The 25932-nt window shown below is 51.4% G+C and overlaps 2 protein-coding genes across 3 annotated transcripts in view; one reads left to right on the forward strand and one right to left on the reverse strand.

The window, feature by feature from the left end:
• Nucleotides 1–471: 471 nt before the first annotated feature.
• The window catches only part of Arhgef10l (Rho guanine nucleotide exchange factor 10 like), a 149573-nt gene continuing 124112 nt past the window's right edge, over nt 472–25932 (forward strand). Inside the window, exon 1 of one of the 2 annotated variants that reach the window (XM_087906958.1) lies at nt 472–627. The gene's annotated coding sequence lies outside the window, so the exon portion shown is untranslated. Of the gene's footprint in view, nt 628–16067; nt 16194–25932 lie in introns of those variants that run through there. The other variant, XM_087906959.1, reaches the window with a different exon arrangement.
• Nucleotides 5467–16609, reverse strand: LOC148121648 (uncharacterized). The gene is made up of 2 exons (XM_087906962.1): nt 16479–16609; nt 5467–8916 (listed from the first exon to the last, which is right to left on the reverse strand). Exon 2 carries the CDS (start codon nt 7003–7005, stop codon nt 5980–5982), a length of 1026 nt encoding a protein of 341 aa, XP_087763088.1. The 5' UTR covers nt 7006–8916; nt 16479–16609; the 3' UTR covers nt 5467–5979.

A 25932-nucleotide genomic window follows, 5' to 3' on the forward strand; every position in this document is an offset into this window, starting at 1 on the left:
ATTTCATCCTCCGGCTAGCCCTATCAAGTAGAGGTTATTATAATTACACTTGCAGTTTAACAAGCTGATAACTGAGCTCAGAGAGACTAGGCTACTTGCCTGAGGTCACCCAGCTGCCCTGGAGAGTATCTTTCCAGATCAATGTATGCCTGTTTCTCCCATCTTCCCTGTTAGGGTCTGGATGTGTAGAACACCACCCTGGGGCTTTATATCGAGCCCCTTATCTTGAGCCCTGTGCTCAGCACACCTTGGGAGCCTCATCTTTGCTGATTCTGTTCCTCCCATGGCGAACCTCCTGGGCCTCCTAGGCTGAGCCTCCACAGCCCAGCTCTTCCTTGTGGTAGTGGCCAGGGCCCCCTTCTGTCCTCTAGTTTTCCGCCCTCTGCCCCCCCACTTCGTGTCCTATGTACCAGCCCAGCCCAGCAGGTCTGACTGGTAAGTGACTCATACACCTGAGCTCTCTGCAAGCCTAGCCAGGCCTGGATCAGGAGTCTGTGTGTATCAGACCAAGGCTCCTGACTGCTCCGCCAGCAGCTTCCCCACCAGACACTGCTCCGCTGGTGGTGCCTGCCCCAGCCATTTGCATCTTCTCCTCCAAGTACCGCGTTCGAACTGTCAGTGATCCAGGTCAGTCATTCTTTACAGTTAAGCCCTCTCCATCTTTGCAGAGTGGGGGGGGGGGGGCTCTTTGGATGTGACGGAGGTGGTGGGGGTCTTCTTGTGTTGACACCCTTGGGCTCTGGGGTGCCCAGCTTTCTCCCAGATGGCAGGGAGGCTTGGAAGTACCTAGAAGTCTCGGAGAGGACCTGTTGACAGTTCTGCGGTGGTGACCCTGGCTCCTGCCTAGCAGATCAGGGTGACGTGGGAGGAGGAATGTAGGGGGAGTCACAAGCATGCGTGTGTGTGTGTGTGTGTGTGTGTGTGTGTGTGTGGTGGGAGTTCCCCTACCCCATTCTTAAGGTTAATGAGTTAAGAAGGGCGACTCTGGCTTCAGAACACCTGTTCAAGCCTCGTCTCTCTATAACTGGAAAATAGAGGCTCTGAGACCCCAGAGGAAGTCGAGATTGCCCAGTGGATGGGTGGCAAGGTGGCTGGACACTACCGGTCCCGGCAATTTCAAATCTGGAGGGGAGGACAGCAGTTTATACAAGTCCTTGGCAGAGATTTTACCGGCTTGGGGTTGGATGGCATTTTAAAGGTCACCAGGCGGTCTTGCCCCGAGTCCCTTGACAGGTGGCTGTTTAGCCACAGCTTGAATACCTCCGGTTATAGACAGCTCAGTACTTTCTGAAAGAGTCTTTCATTGCTTGGCCAAGACCTGGCCAATGATAACATAATAAACTCACTGGACCCTAGCTTCATGTTTTTATTTGGCTGACACAGTGCGGTGCTTGTATGACGCACTTAATCCTCCAACATCCCACTGAGTACCTGTTACTCCGATTGATCGCAGTCCCAGAGAGGTGAAGTCACTTCTGAAAGATCTCAGAGATCAAGAGAAGGGGAGCTGGTGTTTAAGGAAGTGGAAGGGTGGCTGTGGACAGAGGGTAACAGGGGCCTGGGTCCCACCTGCTTTTTCTTTTCTTTTCTTTTTTTTTTTTTTTTTCCCTTATTGCTATCTCCCACCTCATCTTGCTTTTCTGGGAGGCGCTGTCCGTGATCAAGAAGGCAGTGTCTTACCTAAGGCACGTTACAGTCTACAAAGCCCGCCCATGTTGCTGGTTCACTAGGGCACGCATTGGTTAAGTGGACAGGGTGGGAACAGCCATCCCCGTGATGACTGACACTCTTGATGACTGTCCCCATAGTTATGGGTCAGAGGCCTTGAGAGGTCAGCTGTCCTACCTGAGGCCACATAGCTTTGGGACAGCACAGATTCAGGGTCTCTCCCTTTCCTGGCTGTCTCCTCCTCTTTGGAGGTTTTGGTCTGGAGGACCTTGGAGTGCCTGGCAGAAGCATCAGGGGGGACTTGCCTCTCCCACTGAGGCCCAACTTGTGGCTCTCACCCACTTGTTTTCTGTTCTCCAAGAGCTGAAGACTTTGGGTGGGGGGGTGGTAAAGGGCAACCCTTCCATATTCCTGTCATTGAGAAGAGAGAAGTCCCTACTGTTGGTCTGGTGGTCAGTCGTGGGGAGAGCACACAAGGAATCTGCTGTCCCCCTAGTGCTATAATGACTAGGGGGACTAGTGCTATAGATGACAGTGACTCCCATCTACTCCCACACTGCCGTGGCCACCAATCCACTCCCTGGGCACCACCGTGTGTGGCACACAAGTCACACAGAGCTCTCCTGATGGCCCCATTTCACTGAGGGCTCTAACTAGTCATGACTGGCACTACTTTTAAATGCTGAGATGGGGTGGCTTACCCCTGTTATCCCAGTATGCAGGAGGGTAAGGCAGGAGGATTGCCATGAGTTTGAGGCCATCCTGAACCTGTCACCACAACACCAAACCAGCAAAACCCAAACTTCTACACAGTCCGGGCAGCTGCTCAGCTAAGGTCTGCAGGTCCTTCGGTGACTGTGAGGCCCTTGACCTTTAATATTGGTGTCTGAGGTACATTTTTTAAAGAGTGACTTTGTCACCGAGAAATGCTGTCTCAAAAAACAAATCAAAAACAAACAAAGAAACAAAGAGTGGTTTTGAACCTCTTAAGCATTTCTCTTTACATTTCTTCTCTCTCTCTCTCTCTCTCTCTCTCTCTCTCTCTCTCTGTGTGTGTATGTGTGTGTGTGTGTGTGTATGGGGCATGACAAACGTGGGTTATGGCACACGCGTGGAGGGAAGTGTCCTCACCCACTGAGCCATCTCACCAGCTGGACTGTGCGATTCTTGATGTCAATCCTTTGTGATGCCGGAAGACAGGCTGTGTGAGCAGTGGGGAAGCAGAGACTGAACTCAGTCAAGGGTGCAGAGCCATGGGGTGGGGGCAAGGGTATGAAACAAGTCTTTGTGTCCCTAGAAGTGGGTGCCACTCCTGGAATGCTCCTTGGGGATCAGGGGTCTCCCAGGGAAGTCAGGAGCTGATCAGGGAGCCTGTTTTGGAGGGTTTGCACAGTGGGTAAAATGAAGGTACTTGACACCAAATCTGATGAAAATAATAATAATAATAAATGTAGATTTAGAGATTTCTGAAAGTCAGATTCCAGGGAACCTGTCCCAGGAGCTGAGAGGATGGATCTGAGCAGATGCAGGGCTGCCTTGTGCCTCCCTTGAGTCTTCAGCTCTTAGTCAGAGAATACCCTGCTTCCAGTTTCCTCAGTGGGGGGAACACCAGGAGCTGGGTGTGGAGGGAGAGAGCTCACCCCCCCACCACTTCAGTTTCAGTCATTAGATGGCCAGCTGAGGGAGGGAACCAGGGGTTCCCTCAGACTAGCTTCCCTCCTCCACCCCACATCTTTCCTGACCCTGTCTCTCTGAGCCCTGAGCAAGCAGGAAGCGAATCTGATAAGCATTCCCTCTGTCTGATAAGAGGCTGCAGTGGGCTTGTTTTCCAGAGCCACAGTGGGGGTGGAACCCCAGGCTGGAGCCAGCCGGCTGTCTTTGCTTCCGGGAGCTTTAGACCTCATCTTGTGACCTTGAGGATGTCCCAGTCCTCCCAGGGCCTCAGTTTCCCCTTCTGGGGAAGAAAGAGCTTGGTTTCCATCATTCCTAAGAGTCCTTTAACTCTGAGGGTCTCCAGGGTCCCAGCGGCTTCTGGCCACCCTGCCTCTGTCCCAGGCCCACACAGCCACAGTGCCCAGGAAGTAGGGATCTGTCTTCTGGTAGGAGGTGAATGTGTTAGACTGGAGTGAGGGTCACACAAGCCCAAGCCTTTTGGAATAAACCGTGCACACCGAGGGCCCATCCTGGGGAGAAGAGGCCCCATGGTGAAGGTCCTCTCTATCAGCGGAGAAAGGATGGGCTCAGGGGTCAGGCTGGGGTTCTCAGCCCCTCTATACCTTCTGCGGGCGAGTCACTTGCTCAATCCTGGGCTTCCAGAGCTGTGGAAGGGTGAGTTTTCCCAGTCATAGCTATAAACTTGGCACATAGTAAGTGACCCCAACCCCTGCTGCTTCTTTCTTTCAAAAGGACAAGTTCCAGCCTGGGAGGACACCTGCCTCCCAGTGCCACCTTGGACCACAATGACATATTCCATTTATGCCCCGGATGGATTTCTTTAACGGGTGGGAAGGCACATACTTCTAGTCTTTCTCTCTCTCCCTCCTCCCCTCCTTCCATCTCCCTCTCTCTCTCCAGTAGGACTCCTGTAGCTCCAATGCATTGTTTATGAGAAGATGCCCTTGAACCTCTGATCCTCCTGTTTCTGTTTCCCAAGTGCTGTGGTTACAGGCCTGTACCACCATGCCTGGTTTCTGCACTGCTGGGGATTGAACCCAGGACGTCTCGTTTGCCAGGCAAACAGTCCCCAGCCTTCCTTCAGCAACTAGAAAACTGGGTCTCCTGTCTTGATGCCTCCCCTCCCTGTGAGTCTTGCCTCTGCATCAGGAAACTGCTCAGGGAAAGGGGCTGGGCACATCTCTTCACGCTGTCTTGCCCCAGAATCTGGTAATGGGACGGGAGGACTCATGGGCCACATGAGGTCTCTCCATAAGGACAGCCATCCGGGAAAGCTCTGAGCTGCCAGGATGCCCACCAGCCTGGGGTCTGAGAACTCCTAAGCTATGGTGAGGATGACTCTAACCAAATCCGTAGCTCTGTTCCCAGGCCCCACCCTGCAGCCACAGGGCAGGGAGCTCACTTGCTAGGTACAGTTTATGGCTGCCTACACCCCCTCCCAGCCCCATGTGGGGACATAAACTGGGGTTAGTGCAATTTCCTGACACGGAGGTGTCTGGGAAGGGACTGTGGGATCACTTCTGTCACTGCTGTCACTCAGGCTTCGCCAGGTGTCTCATCACACCACATCCTTATTTCTTTGTCCCCAGAAATTGTCAACACACTCCTCTCTGCCTCCCCTGGGATCCCTACCAAGGGATTTTCCAGTAAACAAGGAGACCACATCCAGCTTCCTCCTCCTCTCCAGGGGGTGAGTGGCTGGGAGTGGAGGAGTTAGGACTCCTTGTCTCTTCTCCCCTTGGTTTCCAGTTGTCTTCACTCAGATGCTATCCTTCCATGTTCCCTTCCATCTGTTTATCCATCAATCCATCCATCTTCTCTCCACCCATTTCTTTTTAAAAATATTTTTAATGATTTATTTATTCTCTGTGTCTTTGTGTTTGACCTGCATGTATGTCTGTGTGAGAGTGTCGGACTCCCTGGAACTGGAATTAACAAACAGTTGTGAGCCACCCTGTGGGTGCTGGGAATTGAACCCAGATGCTCTGGAAAAGCAGTCAGTACTCTTAGCTGTTGAGTCACCTTTCCAACCCCTTTCCACTAGTCTGTACACTCTTATTCACCATGCATACATTAACCTACCTATCTCTACATTCATCTACCATCCATATATCTTCCATTCATCAATCTATCTGGTTGTAGCTATTCATCCATACATCAATCCATCTTCTACATATATACCTACTATCTATCCTTCATCATCCATCTACCATCCATCAACCGATCATCCATCTATCTAATTATGTGTGTACCGACCATCCATCCACCCACTGACCAATCTATCCATCTACCCATGTATGTATGCACCTACCATCCATCCATTCATCCATCCATCCACCCACCCAGCTACCCAGCCACCCACCCACCTATCCATCCATGCATCCAAAGACAGTTTATTGAATGCCTGTTCAGTGCCAGACACTGTGTTCTGAAGATATGACTCTGCCAAGCAGACAGGACCCTGCCTTCGGGGAGTGGGGGTAGAGTAGCAACGGTGACAGATAACTGAGCAAGCACTACAGTCACTTATGCTGTGGGCTGGTTGTCAGTTTCCTTCAGTGTAGCACAGGATGGCACTAGCTCCTACTTCCAGGAGAGAGTATTGTGATCTGACCAGATCATATAGGGAAAGAAAGGCTAAACACCCAGAAGCCAGAAAGTGTTTGTTAAGGTGATGATGGTTGCGGTGGTGATGGAGGGGATGACGATAGTGATGGAGGGGGTGACGACTGTGATGGTGAAGGTGGTGATGGAAGGCATGACGGTGATGATGGTGATGATGATAGTGATGGAGAGGATGATGGTGATGATGGTGATGGAGGGGGTGACGGTGATGATGGTGACAACGATAATGGTAGTGATGGAGGGGATGACAGTGATGGTGGTGATGACGATAGTGATGGAGGGGATGATGGTGATGATGGTGACAACGATAATGGTAGTGATGGAGGGGATGGCAGTGATGGTGGTGATGACAATAGTGACAGAGGGGATGATGACTGTGATGGTGATGGAGGGGATGACGGTGATGATGGTGATGGTGGGGGTGACGGTGATGATGGTGAAGACGATAGTGACAGAGGGGATGATGACTGTGATGGTGATGGAGGGGATGACTGTGATTGTGATAGAGGGGATGATGACTGTGATGGTGATGGAGGGGATGACTGTGATTGTGATGGAGGGGATGACGGTGATGGTGGTGATGACGATAGTGATGGAGGGGATGACAGTGATGGTGGTGATGGAGGGGGTGACGGTGATGATGGTGACAATGGTAATGGTAGTGATGGAGGGGATGACGATTGTGATGGTGATGGTGGTGATGGAGGGGATGACAGTGATGATGGTGATGGTAGGGATGGAGGGGATGATGGTGATGATGGTGATGGTAGGGATGGAGGGGATGATGGTGAGGAAGGGGACAACAGTGCTATTGCCAGCTCCAGGCCTGGCTCTGATGAGCCACTGCATCCAGGAGTTCTTTTGGGCACGTTGATTTCCCTGAAGGCAGCAGAAGTGGCAGGAGATAGTGACACAGGCCAGGTCCCAAGCCGTCTCCCCAGGGTGGGTCAAGCCATGAGAGAGAACAACCTCCACCAAGGGCCTGGGCGCTGGCCTTGCTGACTGATAGCTGCCGTGAAGGTTTAAGGCATTCTGCATGGTCTGGGACACCAGAGCTGCCTATCTTGTCTGCCAGGCAGGAGTGGAGCATCTCAGCACAGAAGAAGCCAGGAGGCCAGGATCTATTCACTGCCTTTTTCTCTGTCTTTGCATTGTTTCGAGATAGGACTATCTTGGAACTTAGCCCAGGTTAGCTTGAAACTTGCTATGTAGTTCGGGCTACCCATGATTGTATGATCCTCCTGCCTCTGCTTTCTCAGGATTGGGGGTTGCAGGCCTGTGTTACCCCACTCTGCTTCCTTAGACTGTCTCTGCAGGGTGCAGGGTGGGAAGGAAATCAGCAGAAGTGGAGAAGAGGCAGATTGTGCAGGGAGTCAGGGGCGCAGGAATGGGTGGAGCCAGAAAGAGTCCCAAGTGACTCCTTGGGATTGAGGGACTGGGGACACATCATTCTCGTGTGCTGGTAGATTCCTGGTGTGATGAGAGCGAAGGGGTTTGGGCATGGAGTATATGGTGCATGCACTCTAAGCATTTGTCAAGCTTTGGGGTCCTCACAAGGAATGGCATGGCAGGACTGTATGAGTCTGGGCTGGTGGGGGATCCTGGGCTTTATGAGGGGCTGGGTTCAGGCCTTCTCTCCTTTGGGTCAGGTCCTTGGTGTGCTGGGTCCCAGCCTATGTGATCGGCTCACTGTGCCTGACCTGCATGCTGACAATCTCAGTGGCAGACCTTTCTCAGGAGGTTTCACTCACAGGGCTCTGGCTATGTAGCCTCAGGCTGGTTGCCCACCCTCTCTGGGCTTCAGTTTCCATATTCATAAAGCTGGACAAAGCCGTTGTCCTGGCAGGGATGTCTGAGGGCCTGGTGCACAGCGAACCTCTGTGAATGGGAGGGATCCAACAGAGCCTCAAACAAGGACTAGGGGACTGGATGTTAATTAGTGCTGGGGCTGGTCCAAAAGGCCAGTCTATAAAAGCCCAGCCTGCAGCTTCTTGGGCGCTGCTGATTGGAGTTTATGTGAAGGGTGCAGCCACATAAGGGCCCATTGTTCTGAGTGGGGACAGTTTTATGACCCTTAGAAAGCGTCTTTCATCTGGGGACCAGGGAGCTGGTAGAGAGTCCCAGCTCCGGGAGGCGGTGAAGCCAGGGACAATGGAGGTTTCTGGGGCTCGTGCCAGGCCATAGCTGTGGCCAGTGTCACGGCAGGCTGGCAGCTGCAGAAGCTCCTCCCCAGCTGAGGCTGTTCCCTTCTGGAGACCTTGTGTCTGCACCCAGTCCCCTGGCTGGGCTCACACTGTCCCTGGTACCCTTGCTGTTCCTTTTCTCTGCAGCGGCCCCTCACCCTGTCTCTCCATCTCTGTCGTGTCTTCTAGAGCAGGCTCTGGGCTCTGTCAGCTGACCGGCAACTCTGAGCTCTTGGTTGGTGGTAATCTGAAGCCAGGAGGAAAAGACCTTGCCTCCTGTCCTTTCTGGCTGTGTGCCCAGGTCCCAGGCGCAGCCACCCAAACCCCTGCTCATCAGAGGCCCAGGCGCTCTGTTTGCTCCTCCTGAGAGGCTATAGATGACGCAGGGTTCCCGGGCACGTGGGCCTGTGGTGTCAGGGTGGTGGGCAGAGATTCTGAGAGGCCCAGCAGCTACCTTTTAGGTCCCCTGCTCACATTGCCCCGCAGTGACCTTTCACGGGCGACCTTCCACCTTTTCATTTTTGAAGACCCAGGAAGGCAGAAGCAGGGGGTTGAGCATTCTCTTGTACAACACTCAGGCGTGCCCCTCGCCTTGCATGTGGCCAGGGCACAGAGAATACCACCTGCCTCTTGTCACAGGCTGCTTTGCTGTCATGGACCACGGACGCCCTCCGGAGGGTCCAGTGAAAGGGGCTCTGGGGGGGGCTCCCGGCATCAGTGATGGACGTCAGGACCATGACAAGCCTTTGTGCTTCAACTTCAGTATCTGTAAAAGTCAATACAATACTTTATAGGGTATTGGGGGTGGGCATGGAGGATGCATTCATAAACACAAATGTTCACACAGTGCAAGGTAGAGAGACAGTGTTTGCTATTATCATTATCATCACCATATTGATTTGTGTTTGTTTGATGTTTGTTTATTTGGAGGCAGGGGCTGGCCTTGAACTCACGACGTAGCCAATAGGACCTTGAAGTTCCTCTGGCCTCCATTCCCAAATGCTGGGGTTTACAGGTGTGGACCACCACTCCTGGTTTGTGTGATGCTGGGAATTAAATCCAGGGCTTTGTGCATGCTGGGCAAGACCTCCACCTCTGAGTTACATATTCAGTACTACTTGGGTTTTTGTTGTTGTTGTTGTTTTGTTTTGTTTTTTAAGATTTCGTTGTTTCTCTCAAACCTCAGCCTGACCCGGCTATGGTTTCTTCAAAATGTGACTACTGACCGTGTTCTGCATGATCTTTGTGATCATTCTTCCAGCGTAGCCTTTTGGCTCTCTCATTCCACATTCCTGAGAGCAATGAGCCAATGGGCTCAGTGTGGGTCAAATGTCCATTCCATCTGGCCGGCTATGCTGGGGAGGAGGTGGCTCCAGGGTCAGCCTTGTTGGAGGCTCCATCACCGTGGGGGTGGAAAGCTGAGGTCTGATGCTTTCTTTTTGTCCACACAAGGATTCCATAAAGTTTCAAAGTTTTCAGAACTATTTATTTTTGCTGTGTTATGTGGAAGCCAGAGGCAGGAGGAGCTCTGTGACTTTGAGGCCAGCCTGGTCTATCTAGCAAGTTCTAGGAAAGACAGGGCTACATAGTGAGACCCAGTTTCAAAACAGTTACAAAACCAGAAAAGAGCGAGAAGATGACTGAGGAAGACACCGGAAGTTGGCCTCTGGCTTCTACACACACGTGCACAGGCAAGTATGCTCTCATGTACACAAACACACGCAAGTGCACACATATGCACACGCCATATATACAAAAGATAAATGAATAAAACGAACATAGTTCTGCAAAGTGTCAAGGTTTGTGCTGGGTTTGGGGGCACATACCTGTAACTCCAACCCCTGGGAGGCTGAGACAGGAGGGTTGCCTGAGGTTTGAAGGCAACCTGGGCTGCTGTGGTGAGACCCTGCCTCACAAAATACAACAACCAAAAGAACAAACAAACAAACAACTACTGGCGTGTTGCGTGACTTTCCCTGGGGAGATGTGGACAAATGTCTGTTCCCTCCAGACACGGTGCTAATGACAGATCAGAAGAAACATTCCCACATACATCTAGCTTAGGAGCATGGGTGGCGACCTCCTGAAGGGTGTGGGGGAGGATACAGGGCAGAGAGCGGGAGGAAAGAAGCAGATGGGATCTCAGGTGAGGGTCTGATGAGCTACCTCCCCACCGTTTGACCAGAGAATCTGTTTAATAGGCTGGATCCTGTGAGAGTCTTGTTTGTTTGATTTCTGACACTATGGCTATCCTGGCACTTGCTCTGAAGACCAGGACCAGGCGGGCCTCAAACTCAGAGATCCACCCATTTCTGCCTCCCGAGGGCTGGAATTAAAGTTGTACGCCACCCCCATCTGGGTAGCTGAGGAGTAAGATTTGCTTTTCTGGGCTTGTTATGGGTGTTTTGGATGCGCATACATCTGCACTCTATGTGTACAGTGCCCACATACATCAGACGCAAGTGTTGGATCCACTGGGATGGGAGTTACAGATGGTTGTGCACCACTAGTGTGGATGCTGGAAACTGAATCTGGGTCCTCTGCAGAAACAAGCGCTCTTAGCTACTGAGTCAGCTCTCCAGCCCCCTGTGAGTCTCGGGCCGCGATCACACCTGCTCCATTTAAGATGGTAAGGGTAAGGTCACGCCTCTAGGAGACATGGGCATTATGTGACACATAGATATTGGAACTGAGACCGAGAGAAGGAAGTGACTTGTTTGGTTGAGAGTGAGTCATCTGACTTTTCTCCTAAATTTTATTTACTATTATTATGTGTGTTGTGTCATTGTAGGTGTGCACATGCCACCAAATGCATATGTGTGTAAGTCAGAGCTTAATCCAATCCTCTGTAGTGAGGCCTCTCCTTCCACCTTCATGTGAGTCCTGGAGACTGAACCCAGATTCTTGCATAGTCAGCACTTGTAGCTAATGAGCCCCCTCACTGGTCCCTGGTGTGTGTGTGTGTGTGTGTGTGTGTGTGTGTGTGTGTGTGTATGTGTGTGTGTGTGGCCCATGAGGAGTTCAGAGGACCACTTTTGGGAGTCGCCTTTCTCCTTCCGCTGTGGGATTCAGGAATCAAACTTGGGTTGCCGGGCTTTGAGTATAAGCACATTGACCCTGAGCCATCTTGCCAGCCCTGCCTGACTCTGAAAAAGACCTCAGATAATCAGAACAGTTGCAACTCCGATAGTTCCCACTTCACACCGGCTGCCCCTCTCAAGAGAAGAAGCTGTTGGCTTCATGGTTTTTCACCCTGGGCACTGTGGTGTGCTGCCTGCCCACAAGGACACTGGCCCTCAAGGCCATTCTACAGTCAGCAGAATCAGGAAATTCACACGATACCTCACCATGGTCTAATCTTCAAACATAATCAGGATTTTCCAGTTTTCTGTGGTTACACGAGGCAGCTCACGTGTCCGAACACTTCCTGATCCTGTTTGCACTACCTGAACATCTGGGTGCATTTACTGGGCAGCTGCTTTCTGCTCTTTCGGGGTTAACAAGCACGGTGTGGGGGAGTATGTGTGAGCATGAACTTCCACATACCCTTTTGCTTCTTTACCGTGCATGGACCTGGTGGCCCCTTGTTGAACGTGAGCTGTCGTAACCCTGTGTTGCTGGTTTCATTGCCGGTATTGCTGCCAAACAGGGCAGGCGGCTGCGCAGAGTCGCTTCTTAGTGAGATTGCAATGGGACCCAGGTTCTTTAGAAGATGCACACTTAGGATTAGGGCTCAGTATCATGACAAGGACAGAACGAGGATTTCCTGGGCACACTCGTTCATGCTGCTGTGGGAGGGTGGTCACTGGGCTGGGCATTCCTCAGCTGCCCACTCCTTCCTTCCTTCCTTCCTTCCTTCCTTCCTTCCTTCCTTCCTTCCTTCCTTCCTTTATTTCTCTTTCTTTCCTTCCTTCCTTCCTTCCTTCCTTCCTTCCTTCTTTCTTTCTTTCTTTCTTTCTTTCTTTCTTTCTTTCAAGACAGGGTCTCGCTAAGTAGGTCCAGCTAGCCTGGAACTCACTATGTAGACCAGGCTGACCTTTAAGTAACTCACAGAGATTTGCCTGCCTCTTGCTCCTGGGATTAAAGGTGAGTGCCACCATGCTCAGCCCTTTATTTATTTATTTTTACATGTATGTGGGTGCGAGCATGCCATGCTCATGTATGATGTCAGAGAACAACTTGTGGGAGTTAATTCTCATTTTCCACCTGTGGATCCTGCAGATGCAACTCAAGGTGGTCAGGGTTAGGGGTAGCACCCTTATGTACGGAGCCATCTTGCTTTTTAAATTTTTTTTGAGACAGTGTTTTCTCTCTCTCTTCTTTTCCTTCCTTCCTTTCCTCTTTCCTTCTTTCCTTCCTTCTTTTCTTTTCTTTTCTTTTTTTTTTGAGGCAAAGAAGCCATATAATAAAAGGCAGTTAGTGTTGTGTTTGGCATGGAATAGCCATGTGTAGTCCAAGCCACAGAAACAGCGTGAGCAAAGGGCCAGAGATGTCCCTTGTATCATTGTATCATCTGTGCTGTGAGCTTAGAATGTGAAGTTATAGCAACTGGATATAGGGTCTCACACCTGTAATCGTAGCATGGGGAGACCTCCAGGTAGAGGCAGGATTGTGAGTTCAAGACCAGCATTATACAGTGAGAGCCTGTCTCAAAAATTCCAACCAACTGAAAACCTTAAAAAAAATGAATAAACCAAGCTGGACATTGGTGGCACTCGCCTTTCGTCCTAGCATTTGTGAGAGAGAGGCAGGCAGATCTTTGAGTTCAAGACCACTCTGGTCTACATAGCAAGTTCTAGGTCAGTCAGGGCTACATAGTGAGACCCTGTGTCATAAAAATAAAACATTGAGAGTGACAGTGCACGTCTTTAATCCCCAGCACTCAGAAGGCAGACAGGTGGATCTCTGTGAGTTTGAGGTCAGCCTGGCCTATAGAGAGAGATCCAGGACAGCCAGGGCTACGCAAAGAAGCCCTGCCTCAAACCGACAAACCAAACAGAAAATAAACAAATAAAACTAAAGAGAAATATGGAGCTGGGGGAAGGGAGAGGAGATGTGTGTTCATGTTCAGAGAATGAAGTTGACGGGGAGGAAGAAGGCAGGAGGCTGTGCAGGCCCAGCTTGTGAAGGCTGTGGTCTCATTCCTTGTCAAGCATGCCTCTGGATGGTAAAAGTAGAGAGTGGAGAGACGCTGAAGTTAAAATGCTAAGTCACAGGGGAAGGGCCTGGGAGTCAAGGGTTCACGGGGCTGGCAGAGAGGGTTGGCTGGTGGAGAACATATTTGTGTGAAAGGGGCCTGTCTCCTGCAGATTATGACCACGCCACAGGGGACACGAACTGGCCATTACCATCTCCTAGCTGTATTTGGAGCTCTGGCAACTTGGCTTTTTATGGCCAAGTTCCCAGCGATCAAGTGTTGGCCTCCAGTTAACAGCAACTGAAGAGAGACTGTGCAGAGAGCAAGCAAGCTCAGTTTGCTTTTCTCAGCAGGTGATTTGCAGCATGGAACCTCAAGGGTTCAATGGGTGAGGGTTTGGGGGCGCCCACAAGGAATCCATGAAATCCTCAAATGTTGAGTGTGCAAAGCTGTGGGTGCAAAAGGGGCATCTAGACCGTGATCTCTTGAGGTCTGGACCACAGTGCTCTCCAGCTAGCATCAAATCAGATCCGCATCCTGCTCACAGCTGCATGCTGGGAGTGCAAGGCAGGTGTCCCAGGGATTCTGGGTCTTAGTATAGCTCTGGGAGGGGCTGACAGCCTCGAGAGCCTGAAGGAGGTTGGGACAGATCTGGAAAAGCTGAGAACAGACACACAGCGCATGTACTTGATTCTGACTGTGACAGCCCCCTCAAGTCACATTCTGGTCTTTACACTGTGAGCTCGGGGTCACCCTGAACATCTGATGTTCTTTCTGCTCTGATGGCCTTTTGGAACATTTGCCTGTTCTTCTGGAAGCTGTACATTAGCCCATGGCATGGAAGCTCCCCCAGGGCAGAGACTGGAAGTCTCTTATCTTCTCCAAATGGAGCCTGGGGGGATAACAAGTGTTCAGCAAATATTTGTCACCTAATGACCAGAGTGAGGACTCTCTGGTGACTTCAGAGAGTTCGGCCCAATGTCTTGTCTATACCTAGTCTGTTTATTGGTGTCTCCTCCTAGTCTGAGAGCCAAGGAAGCAGGGTCTGGGCCCCTCTGGTTCCTTTCTTCTTTGGTAGCCCTCAAGGCAGGCATCATATAAAAAGAGGATATTTAATTTTCCTTAGAGTTATTAATTTAATTTTTGTGTATGAGTGAGTGTTTTGCCTGCATGTATGTAGGTTCATCCTGTGCATGCCCGGTGCCTGAGAAAGTCAGAAGAGGACTTTGGGTCCTCTGAAACTGGAGTTATGAATGATGGTGAGCCACCCACCGTGTGGGTGCCGGGAATCGAACCCAGATCTTCTGTAAGAGCAACAAGCACTCTTAACCACTGAATTATCTCCTCAGCCCCAATAGAAGGCATTAAAAAAAATAAAACAATTAAGGAGCTGAAAAGAAGGCTCAGTGAGTAAAGGCCTTGCCTTGAAAACAAGAAAGACCTGAGCTTGGATCCCCAGCGGCCATATCAAAAGCTGGGTGGATTGGCAGGACCTTGTAATCACAGCACTGGGAGGCAGAGACAGGAGAATTGCTAGAGCTTGCTGGCCAGCCAATTGAGTCAAACAGAGAAACCTCTGAAAATAAAGTGGCTTGGAGAGTCTTGCTCTGGAGGACCTGAGTTTGATTCGCAGAACCCATGTGAAGCGCTTCCCAACTTCTGGTAACTCCAGCTCCTTGGGGATCTGAAGTCTCTCTGGCCTCTGTGGGTGGCTGCACATATGGGTGCACAGACCCATACACATAACATAATTAAAATCAAAAGAAATCTTTTAAAAAGATACAGAGAATGATTGAGGAAGATTTCTGACATCGGCGCGCGCGTACACACACACACACACACACACACACACACACACACAGCACCACCACCACCAGCAACAACAGCAAGATGCCTTTCGTCTGGTTTTGTGGCCACAAACACCGTTAGACAATGCTTTCCTCCTATACTTTGCACTTGAACCCTTCGGTCATTATTGCTAACCCAGGAATAATTGCTGATAAGCCCGAGTGTGAATTACCTCTCATGTAGAGAGGTAGCTGGGAGTGTTTAATAACAACGGGTAATCTTAATTAGTGACCTGATAACTGTAATTAATTACATCATATCCGGAGGCCCTCTCTGGGATTTTGGAAGGGAGTAGCCGGTGCTTGGCAGCCGTGAGGCAAGCAAGGAGGAAGGAGAACTGGGAGCCCAGCTTCACCACCTCCTTGCTGGGGGCTGGGGGATTTTGGCAAATGACTCCCATTTCTGAGCCTCAGTTTTGGTCCTGGGAAATGGGGCTGTATCTAAGGCTGAGTGATGAGGATGTCAAAGCCCTTCATTGAGCAAGCCACGGGTACCTGGGGCTGCCCAGCTGCTTTCAGACTCCAAGCCTTGGGTCTGCTTGGGGGACACATTCAAGGGTCTAGGTTTCCATGAGAATAGGCCCATGCGCCTTTCACCCGTTGCAGGGAACTTCAGGCCATGCTGGGGGAATTTAAAGGAGCCTGGTGTCTTCAGGAGCCTTCCCAGGGCTGCAGCGGAGAGGCGCAGTGGTGTGTAGGGGCGTCCGGTGCCAAACCGGGAAGGCGGAGGTCTGTGTGTGTGAGTCCTTGGTGTTGCCTGGGGTTTCTCCACCCCAAGCCTCAGTTTCCCGAAGAGGGAGGAGGATGGGTGGAGAGTCGAGCCCCGCCTCCCTCCGGGATCACTGTTAGGGGAGCTGGGAGGGGCGCCGCGTGCAAGCCAGGCCACCAGGGGTTAAGCGGTGACCTCAGCCGCGCGCCCCGGGACCGGGCGGGCGGGGCGGGCCGTGCAGCGGCTGCAGGCCGCGGGCCGGGGCTGCAGCGGGGCTCGGCCCGGCCACCGGCGCCCGCGGCGGGATCGGGAGGCGCGGTGGCGCGGAGCCTTTGTGAGCGGCAGGGACGGTGAGTGCGCGTTGCCCAGGCCCGGGCTTCTGGCCTCTGGCTGCTTTGTGTGTCGGGGTTTCCCAAGAGCCTCTGGAAACAGTCTCCAGCCCTGTAAGCGCGGGTCTGTCTCTTGGTTGTGTCCTTTTGTGCCCCTTGAGTGTCCCTCTGTCTGAGATCTGACTGGCCTTTGTGCCTTGTCTGTTTTCTTCTCTCTCTCTGTTCCGGACCCCGCTCCAAGCTCTGTGTCATCCTCACCCTGTCTTTCCACTGTGCTTCTCTGTGCCCCTCCCACGCCCCACTGACCTTGGGTGTTGTGGGGTCCCCAGATTGCATGAAGTCAGGCAATGCGGTGTAGCTTCTGTTCGGGGTCAGCCTCTCTCGTCTTGAGTCCTTGCCCAGAGGCGGGACAGCCAGACCTCCTGCAGGAGTGGAGCGTGGGAGGAGTGGATGCTGGGTCAGCGGCAGGCCATGGGCACAGAGCCCTGGGTGGCCTTGGGTAGAGATATGAGTCCATAGGGCTCCCTAAATGGTGGAGATCAGTTTTGGGGGGTGGCTTGTGAAAGGGAGCCCGGGTCTGAAGTAGGGGAGGGGCCGGTATCTCTGTGTTACTGAAAGTGGGAGTCATTTGGCGCTAAGAGCCTGAGGACCCCAGCTAAGCCCAAAGCAGGGAGATGGTACTGGGCGGATCTCATTTCTGGAGGGCTTTGGATCCCCGTGTTTGCTTCAAAGGCGGTGGAGTCCCCCTAGAGAAGTCCCTGCCCAGCCTGCCCCAGGTCCCATCTGTTCCTCTCTGGATGTGGGGGAGAGCAGGTTGTGAAGGCTCATTAATACATGCAGCCCAGCCCTGCGGGCCTGTGGATTGGAGCTGAAACACCAATCTTCCACCTGTCCACACAGCATGGGCTTCCACGGAGTCCAGGCTGGGCACTCAGGGAGAGGAGCACAGCCTGAAGATCCCTGGCAAAGCTCAGGCGCCCTTGTTCTGCACCTCCATCCCAGTTGTCTGCCTGAGGCTAGGATCTTCCCACTTGGTCCCAGCCTCGCTCCATCTACAAATGGGTTCCACCCCTTACCTCTTCCAGGTCTCATTTGCAGGTACCTCCTCTTCATCAAGCCAAGCAGGTTTTCTCATACTCTCAGGAGTCTTGTCCCAAGTAGAGAGGTTTCTCTGCATCTGGAAGGCTTTGAATACAGGGGCTATGTCTGTTCTTGCTTACCAGCCTGCAACACTGTCTGGCACATAGCAAGTGGTCGGCTGGTGGTTGCTGGTGCCTATACTTTACTGTTTCAAGTTTTGGCTTTAGGGGGCTGAGGATGTAGCTTAGTGGTAGAACCCTTGCTTGGTATGTGCAGGGCCTTGGGCTCCATCTCTTGCTCTGCAGCAAGCAAACTGGGCAAAGCTGCTGGGCCCCTTTGGGGGTCCTGAGTACCAGGCCATGAGAAAAGGAAGGACCCCTGAGCGGACATAGTATCTGCTAGTTGGAGGGCTGGGTGAGGAGCTGAGTCCTGGAAGCTTCTGTGGTAAGTAGGAATGGAGCGGCAAGAATATAATCATCTCAGATAAAGTTGAAAAGATAAAGAGGTGGTTATATAGACTGGGAATAGCAGCTTAGGTTTATATTGTACTTTCACAGTCTCTATGTCTTTGTTTGACAACAACCCTGGTAATTAGGCAGGGTAGACAGTCTGTTCTACAGATGAGGAGGCTGAGCCAGAAGCAATGAAGGGGCAGCCTGAGGCCTCTGTAAGTCAGTGAAGGAGCAGGGACTTCCCCGGGCTTTCTGGCTCCTCATCCTCTCTGGCCTTGGCAAGCTGGTGTGTCAGGCCTCTGCGTTCTCACCTTGCCCCAAGTTTCTTGTCCCCGAAGGATCCAGAGTCCTCACAGATTCAAACTCATAAATGATCAGTGTCTCAGGGTTCTCTTCCCATCTCCCTAGAGTCCCTCAGACCCTGCCTTTTGTCTGGTGTCCCCGGAGAACACCCCAGTCTCTGCCTTGGTGGAGGTCTGCGGGGCCACTTTTCTTAAGGTCCCTGAATTGAGTATGTTCCCAGGAACTGTCTGTCCTCATGGGTTTGTACAGAGCTCTGGGCAGTGGTGTGCTGGAGTTAATGTGTCTCGAGACGTGAGTTTTGGGAGCTGATTGTTAAACATCCATTATACAGAGTCATGGGAGAGGCTAAGAAGATGAGTCGGTAGGTAAACCGCTTACTGCCCAAGTCTAAGGACCCGAGTTTGAATTCCCAGAATCGCTATGGGAGGTCGAGGGAGACGGGTGAGCTTTTGGAGGTGGCATATGGTGCCACAAACAATGAGACTGTCTCAAACAAAGTGTAAGACAAGGACCTCGCCTGAGGTTGTCCTCTGACCTTCACGTATGCCGTGGCATGCTCGTGGCTGCTCTCACACATGTGATCGTACACATATATTATACAGACACACAGAAACACACACACACAAAGATTAAAAAATTGTGAGTCAAGGCTAAGTGTGGTGATGCACGCCTTAATCCCAGCACTTGCAAGACAGATGCATCTCTGGGAGTTCAAGGCTAGCCTTGTCTATGTAGTGAGTCCCAGGTCAGTTGGATATATATCTATATCTTTATATATATCTATATATTTATATCTATAGTGAGACCCTGTCTCAAAAGAGAAGGGGAGGAGAATGACGTGAGGAGATTTGTTTTATTGAGAGCAGCTTTGCTATTGATTGACAGGCTATAGAGAGAGTGAACTAGGCACTGAGAAGGAGAGTGAGCTGTCAAAGTGACAGACATGTCAGGTAGTTCACGGTGATGCTCAGGTCATCTGTGTGGCCGAAGTTGCTTGAGGGTGGCTTAGGCACTGGTTACCATGTTCCACCTGGACAGATTCTGAGACCATGTCAGCTGGCTTTTAGATGGTTTATGACCTCTGGTTGGGGCTTAGGAATGACAGCTTACTGAGTATGGGCTAGGTCTTTGGACAGTGGCCTGTACCAACACACAGAATTCCGTGCTTGGTTCCAGAGATGTTCAAACTGGTCATTCAACAAAATCGCCATCAGAACATGGGCATGGTATGGCTGCCTATAGTGGGGGGAATGCGTCCAGTACAGCATGAAGAAAGAACAACCTTGGAACAGGTTCTGGAAGGTTCGGTAGCAGAAGCAGCTTCAGTGTGGCTCTGGCTTCAGTAAACTGGGAGTCTACAGGTCTGTGACAGAGCAGGCATTACCAGATCTTCCTCAGGTCTGGAGTTATGGCATCTTTCTGGGTATCCATCCATAAAGGATGCCTGCAGACTTTATCCATTAGGCCTTGTTCTGGGTTTGCCCCCTTCCTTGTATGTCTTGAAGTGTTTCATATTGCCCCTTCCCCGACCCCCCGCCAGGTCTGCTGCTGCTGTTTCAGGTCTTAGGGGGTCAGAATGAATTAGTTATTCAGTCTTACTGGGCACATAAGTGGGGAGAGAATCCAGACAGGCCCACGTCTTATTTTCATTTGAGACAAGTTTTGCTGTGTAGCTATATACATTTCATTTGTATGTATTTCATTTGCTATATATACTTTCCTGTATAGCTCAGTCTGGCCTCAAACTCGTGACCGTCATTGTTGCTCAGTTCCCGGGTGCTCTTCCCTCTGATGGGATGAGAGTGCCTAGCTTCAGGCGCAGGCTTTAGAGGACGGCACGTAAAACCCGCTGATTCAGATAGCCAAATAGACACAGCGCCTTTAAACAGCGTATTCTCAGTTACCCGCCTAAGCCAGGACAAGAGACAGAAATTACTTCTTCCAGTTTTTCTGGTCCTGTAGAGAAAAGGAGGAGGGGGTAGGGGGGGGAGGGAGAGACCCACCTGCCCAGCTCTCTGTGACATTGATCTTGATCTGGCTGGGTAACATGATGTGGGTACCACCATGCCAGCTTATATAGCTTGTGTTACTGTCCTCTGCTCCCACCTTTGCTCTGAGTTTCTTTTCCCTTTGCCCAGGAGGTGGAGAGAAAAGACAGCTCTCTAGACATCTAGGCCCCTCCCCAACCCTTCCCCTTGTTGGGAAGATCCAGGTTGTCTGCTGCTGGCTTGTCACACGTGACTCTGGGTTGGGGCTGGGAATAGACTTTTGTGCTCATTGGGTTGGCCCCAGTGCAGTGCCAGGAGAGCCACAGTGAGTTTGTGGGGTGGTGGGCACCATACCATTGCACGGGGAGCGTGTTTAGCCCTCTTGAGCTGAGAGGCGGACACATTGCTGTTTCCATCCTCTACCACAAGGTAAGGCGAGGGCCATGTGGCTGGGAACTGGAGGTGACCAGAGCCTATCCTGTTGGCCCACAGCTCTGCCTTTCCACCCTGTGCCCCAGAACACTGCTGTGCTCTTTACTGAGGGCTGGCCTGCCCAGCTGTTGATATCCTGGCAATTCACACATGATGTGGGATGAAAAGATGGATGGCTGGCTCACACAGATGGCCTCTTAGTTACACCTGGTCCCAGCTCCTGCTTGCATTTTCCCTTCAGTCTGTGGGTTGGTTGAGAGATGGTCTCAGACTTTCTCTCCCCCTGATAGGCATGTCCCCAGCCTAGGACAGTGGGTGGGTTGCAGTGAGCCAGCCTCTGATGGTACCAGCACATGGTGGCATCTGCCTACCAAGAGCCTAAGGTGAGCTCCTCTTACCCGGTATTTCTTAGTGAAAGTCCATCCCAGAAGCCCCTTGCTTGGCATGCTTCCTGAATCCCATCCATCAGCACAGAAGACAGCCTCCTCCTTGTACGTTTCTCTCTTCCTTGTTTGGAGTGGGTGGAGGGAGAGAGCTATCAGGGAAGATCTTATTCAATTTCCATAGGAAAACAATGGTTAAATCAAGTAGGAAAATAACAGTCTTAGGAGAGAAGAGAAAACATCTCTAACCTGAATCCATCCCAGAAACTTTCAAGTGCTCATTACATAAGGGTTTATTTTACTTTTATTATTTTTGTTTCTTGAGACAGGGTCTTACTGTGTAGCCTTGGCTGGCCTGGAACTTGCTATGCAGACCGGTTGCCCTGGAATTTGCAGAGATCCACCTGGTTCTGCCTCCTGAATGCTAGGGTAAAAAGTGTGTGTCACTATGACTGATTAATTTTTAAAATCATTCCTTTTAGTTCTGTGGGTGTGAGTGTTTGCGTGCATGTTTGTGTACCACGTGTATGCTTGAAGTATATGTGGAGGTCAGAAGAGGGTGTTGGATCTCTGGAGCTGAAGTTACAGATAGTTGTGAGCCCCTAGGTTGTATCAGGAACTGAACCTAGGTCCTATGCAAGAGCATTCAGTGCTTTTAACCACTGAGCCATCTCTCCAACCCTTTACTTTTATGACACATGTATTTCATGATCATTGAAGAAAACTTGGATGAAGTCCAAAACAGCGCTTTACCGCGCCAGCTCCCGACTCTCTGGACAGGGTGGTGGTAACCACTTGCTCAGGCAGCCACTCGCTTGCTCTTTTGGCCTGGGCTTTGTAGAACCCATAATGCATCAGGTCTGTGCTGACTCTGGAGAGGAGGGGTCTGCTGTTCACTGCTGGGTAACTCTCTTGACTCCTTCATTTTGTCTTCTGTGGCGTCATCCTAGCACTGGGGTCTCAGGGTGAGGGGACCTAACAAGAGAAATGCAGGTGCCCAGGACAGCGCTCCGGGCTGAGTGCAAGCTTGGGCGGTTGTGATATGGGTGAGGAAATACTGCCCTACACTTTCGGGGTCTGTCCTGAGGCCGGAGAATTAAACTGTCAAAAGGCAGATTAATAAGAAAAAAGGAATACTTTTATTTATGAAGTTTTTGTTACATTTATCTCTCTCTCTCTCTCTCTCTCTCTCTCTGTGTGTGTGTGTGTGTGTGTGTGTGTGTGTGTGTGTGCTAAGTTGAGTGTGTAAAGGTCAGGGGACAACTTGCAGAAAGTCAGTTGTCTCCTTCCCCGTTCTGGGTCCTGGTGATTGAATTCAGGTCACCAAACTTGATGCAAGCTCCTATACCCACTGAGCCATCTTGCTGGCCCTGCATATTATTTGACAGTGATTTTTTTTTTTCAGATGGTATCTTATTATATGGTCTAGGTTGACCTGAAACTTATTACATAGCCCAGGCTGTCCTTGAACTAAGACTCTTCCTGCCTCAGCCTCCTAAATGCTAAGCTGAATCTAGCTTCTTAATTAACTTAATTTCAATTTTGGAGACAGGGTCTCCTGTAGCTCCACTCACTAACCTAGAAAGACTCTGAACTTATCCCCCTAGCTCCACCTCCCCAGGGCTGGAATTGGCAGGTGTGTGTCACCACGCCTGCATTAAGGGACCTGGGCCTTGGAACTGAACCACATCTCCAGCCCTATAGATAACCTTTTTTTTAAAAAAAAAAAAATTAAGTTTTAAAAGCTGTTTTAGGGTGTCACAGAGCAGTGGTGAGAGCCCTGAAGAAGTTGACATCCCACGTCAACAAAGAAGGCTAACTTTGAGGTGATTAGAGAAGTCAGTCCAGGGAAAATGACTCGGAAATGGTAGGAAAGTGAGGCTACATCAGCCACTTCCCTGTCCATGTGAGGAAACACCTGACGAAAGCAACCTATGGAAGGAAGGGTGTATTTGGGCTCACGGATCGGGGCACAGCCTATCATGGTGGCAAGGGCGCGAGGCGGCTGGCCCTAGCGCATCCAGTCAGGAAACAGGGAGCCACGATTGCTGCCACTCAGCTCCCTTTTCTGCTTTTTGATGCCCCCGAGAGGCGTTGCCGCTGTGCAGGGTGGGTCTCCTGCCTCAGTTAACCTCCCTGGGAACACCCTCACGGGTAGGCCCTGGGCTGCAGCTCCGACGGTTCTCTACATCCTGTTCAGTTGACAATCAAGGTGGCTCACCACAGATGTTCAGTAGGCTCCTCATATAGGCGACATTCCTCTTCCTGTCTGAGAAGGATTTATGTCCCCGTCATAAAGGGAAACACGGGCCCTGCTTTCAGACAGAAGGGAGCAGGCCGAGAGCATTCCTGTCCCTTTAGCTCAAAAGGATTATTATACCAGAGTAACATATTTTGAGGTAATATTCTTTTTATTCATGCTTCACATGCATTTATCTTTTGTGCCTGTGTGTGTGTGTGTGTGATGTGATGCTCCTGTGGCGGTCAGAGACTAACTTGTAGTAGTCAGTTCTTTTCTTCCGGCACTTGGGCTCCGGGGATTGAACTCAGGCGATCAGACTTGGTGACAAGTGCTGAGCCATCATGCTAGCCTTGGGGTCATGGACTCTCATCCCCTTCAGTTAAAACAAGGAGCAGGCAGACTGTCACCCTTTCCTTGTGGATCTGTGGATCTTCTCCAAGGGTCGATGAACTTACTCGTCGTTTTCTGGTACCATAATGGAGCACCCGAGGTTAAGGAAGACATTTATGACCCAGGCTTCTAGATGTTCAGAGGGATCGTACCAGCACCATCTTGACTCTGATGATGGAGTCGTGGCAGATGGTATCATCATGGTGGGCATGTGTGCGGAAGAGAAAGGAAAGTGGGAGAAACTGAGGTCTCACAGTCTTTCTCCAGGGCCATAACAACCTCAGGATGGCCGCTAGGTTTCACCCCCCTGACTTTTATGATCTGTTAAGCAGTTGGTTGTCTGCAGGTAATTTATCTGCATGGCCATGACTTGGGGCCATTTGCCTGAGTATCTAGGGCTGAGGGCCAGACACAGGGTAGGGAGTCCGCAGTTTCCAGGCCAGTGGAGGGGATAAATAGATGGAGGAGGCCAACGCGGGGGTTCAGGAAGGTTTGAGCCGTGCGCCTAGCACACCTACTCTGGCTCCATTTGCCTCAGTCCCCCTGCGTTGCCAAGGTCACTTGAGGAAGATCTTAGCAATCTGAGGGGTGAGGCCATGGGCTCTTGGGGCCAGAGGGAAGCAGAGTCTACGTGGGTTGTGTCAGGGAGCTTGGATAAGTGTGGGATTAGGGTTACATGTCTGAGATAGAATCAGCTAGAATTGCAAGCTAGGAGTGTATGTGCAGGGCTGAGGGAGGGAGGAAGGAATCAGGTGACTGCTAGAATTTTCTTTTGTATCCGTGGTTGTTGGCTGTGTCAGTAAGTGAGCCAGTTTGTGGGGAGTCAGGGAATGGCTGGGGGTGGGCGGGGCGGGGCGGAACTGAGGATTAGTTCAGGAGGAGGTCACGTTTAGAGGTTGGCTGGTGTATTGGCACCTGTGGAGGGTCAGACTTAAGCACTACATCCGGGCTGGATGGGGCAGTGGAAGCAGTGGGGGTTGTCCAGGGGCCAAAAAAGAGCCAGGGAGCCTGACTGAGAGGAACCCACCCTGCTGTTCTAGGGTGTGGGGTTGAGCTCAGAACTCTGGGAAGATCAACGGTAAGTCAGAAGTGCAAGCGTGACTGTGATTCTGGTGCTGGAGTCAGGAGAGAGGTTCCCAGCATGCCCAGCTGTGCGGGAGGGAGGGTCTGAGGGAGAGAGGGTGGCTCTTCAGCAGGCCAGCTGCTGTGTCCATGACCTCAGCGACCTCCTTCAGTTTTGCCAAGAGGATGCCCGAAGTGTGCAGTGGTTTCATCTGTCTGGCTGTGCGTTCCTCTTTGACACCTGCCAAGATGCCCAGTTGAGATGGGCGTAGGCACCTCCAGTCTCTGGGGGAGCAGACAAGCAGACAGGGAAAGGGAATACACTGGAGGAGGGGCTGGCTGAAGCAGGCAAGTGGCAAAATCAGCCCAGAGGAGGGAGGGATTGGAGGCAGGAGGATGGTGCTGGGGACTCTGCACCTCTCATGGAAATCTTCTGACTTACCTTGAAGGTCTGTGAGCCCTGAAGCTGCTTGGGTCAGGGATAACACAACCAGAATTTTCTGTCCTGAGTTGGTCAGAGTTTTCTATCCCAGGGACATCTTGGGTCGGGAGGGGGCTGGAGACAACAGGAAGCAGGTTGAAACCTATCCGAGCCCCTGATTACTAGCCCAGTGTCTGAACCTTGCTTGCCTCCTTATGTTTCCCAAACTCTGCTCATTTCTTTTCTCCTGAAAGAGGTTTCAAAGACTCCAAGAGGTTAAGCATCCTTCCCAAGGTCACACAGCCTAACAGAGTAGATGAAACAAAAGCCTTCTCAGGGCAGAGGCACGAGGTTGAGTCAACCCAGGGAGGGGCTCCCAGAATGACGTTGTGGCTTTGAACTTTGTCTTTGTAGTCTCAGGGCCTCTGGAGATGAGGGGCGGGGTGTGGGGCTTCCCGGAGCCACTTGGTCGGCATGAAAGCTTTCTGGGCATCCATTTCCTTGGAGTGTTGGGAAAACCACGTGGGTCCGGCCCAGGAGTCTATTAACACAGGTCACATGAGACCATCGAGGGAGGTGGCCCCACTCGGGAGCTGTGTTTCATAGATGGCAGGCCCATGCCTCACACTGGGGACACTGCGAGAGATGTCAGACAGGTTTCAGAGCCCTGCCTATTCTGAGTGTAGCTGAGGTGAGCAAGGGTCTCCCACTCTCTGGAGTCCCAAAGCAGGAGTAACATGAACATGGCCTGCAAGACTGGAGTCCTAACCACAGGCACTGCGGCTCATCTAGTTCTGGTTCTGTTGCCCAGTTCCCAGTCTTGGGCTTTTCACTACCAGGGGCCTCAGGGAAGGTGTGTGCCAGAAGCCTAGAGCTGGGCATCTGGGTTCACACCCCACTGCCAACCATCCAGGAGAGCGTGGATAGTCTTGCCCCCACCCCTCAACTTCTCCCTAAGCCTCAGTTTCCTCGTTTGTGAAATGAGCAGCTTGAACATGTAGGGTTTC

Source organism: Myodes glareolus, chromosome 6, assembly GCF_982192425.1.
Source record: "Myodes glareolus chromosome 6, mMyoGla1.1, whole genome shotgun sequence".
Classification (NCBI taxonomy): domain Eukaryota; kingdom Metazoa; phylum Chordata; class Mammalia; order Rodentia; family Cricetidae; genus Myodes; species Myodes glareolus.

Coding starts and splice junctions, on each gene's coding strand:
- LOC148121648 (XM_087906962.1), bottom strand. CDS start 7,005: ATGCAGAATGCCTTAAACCTTCACGGCAGCTATCAGTCAGCAAGGCCA.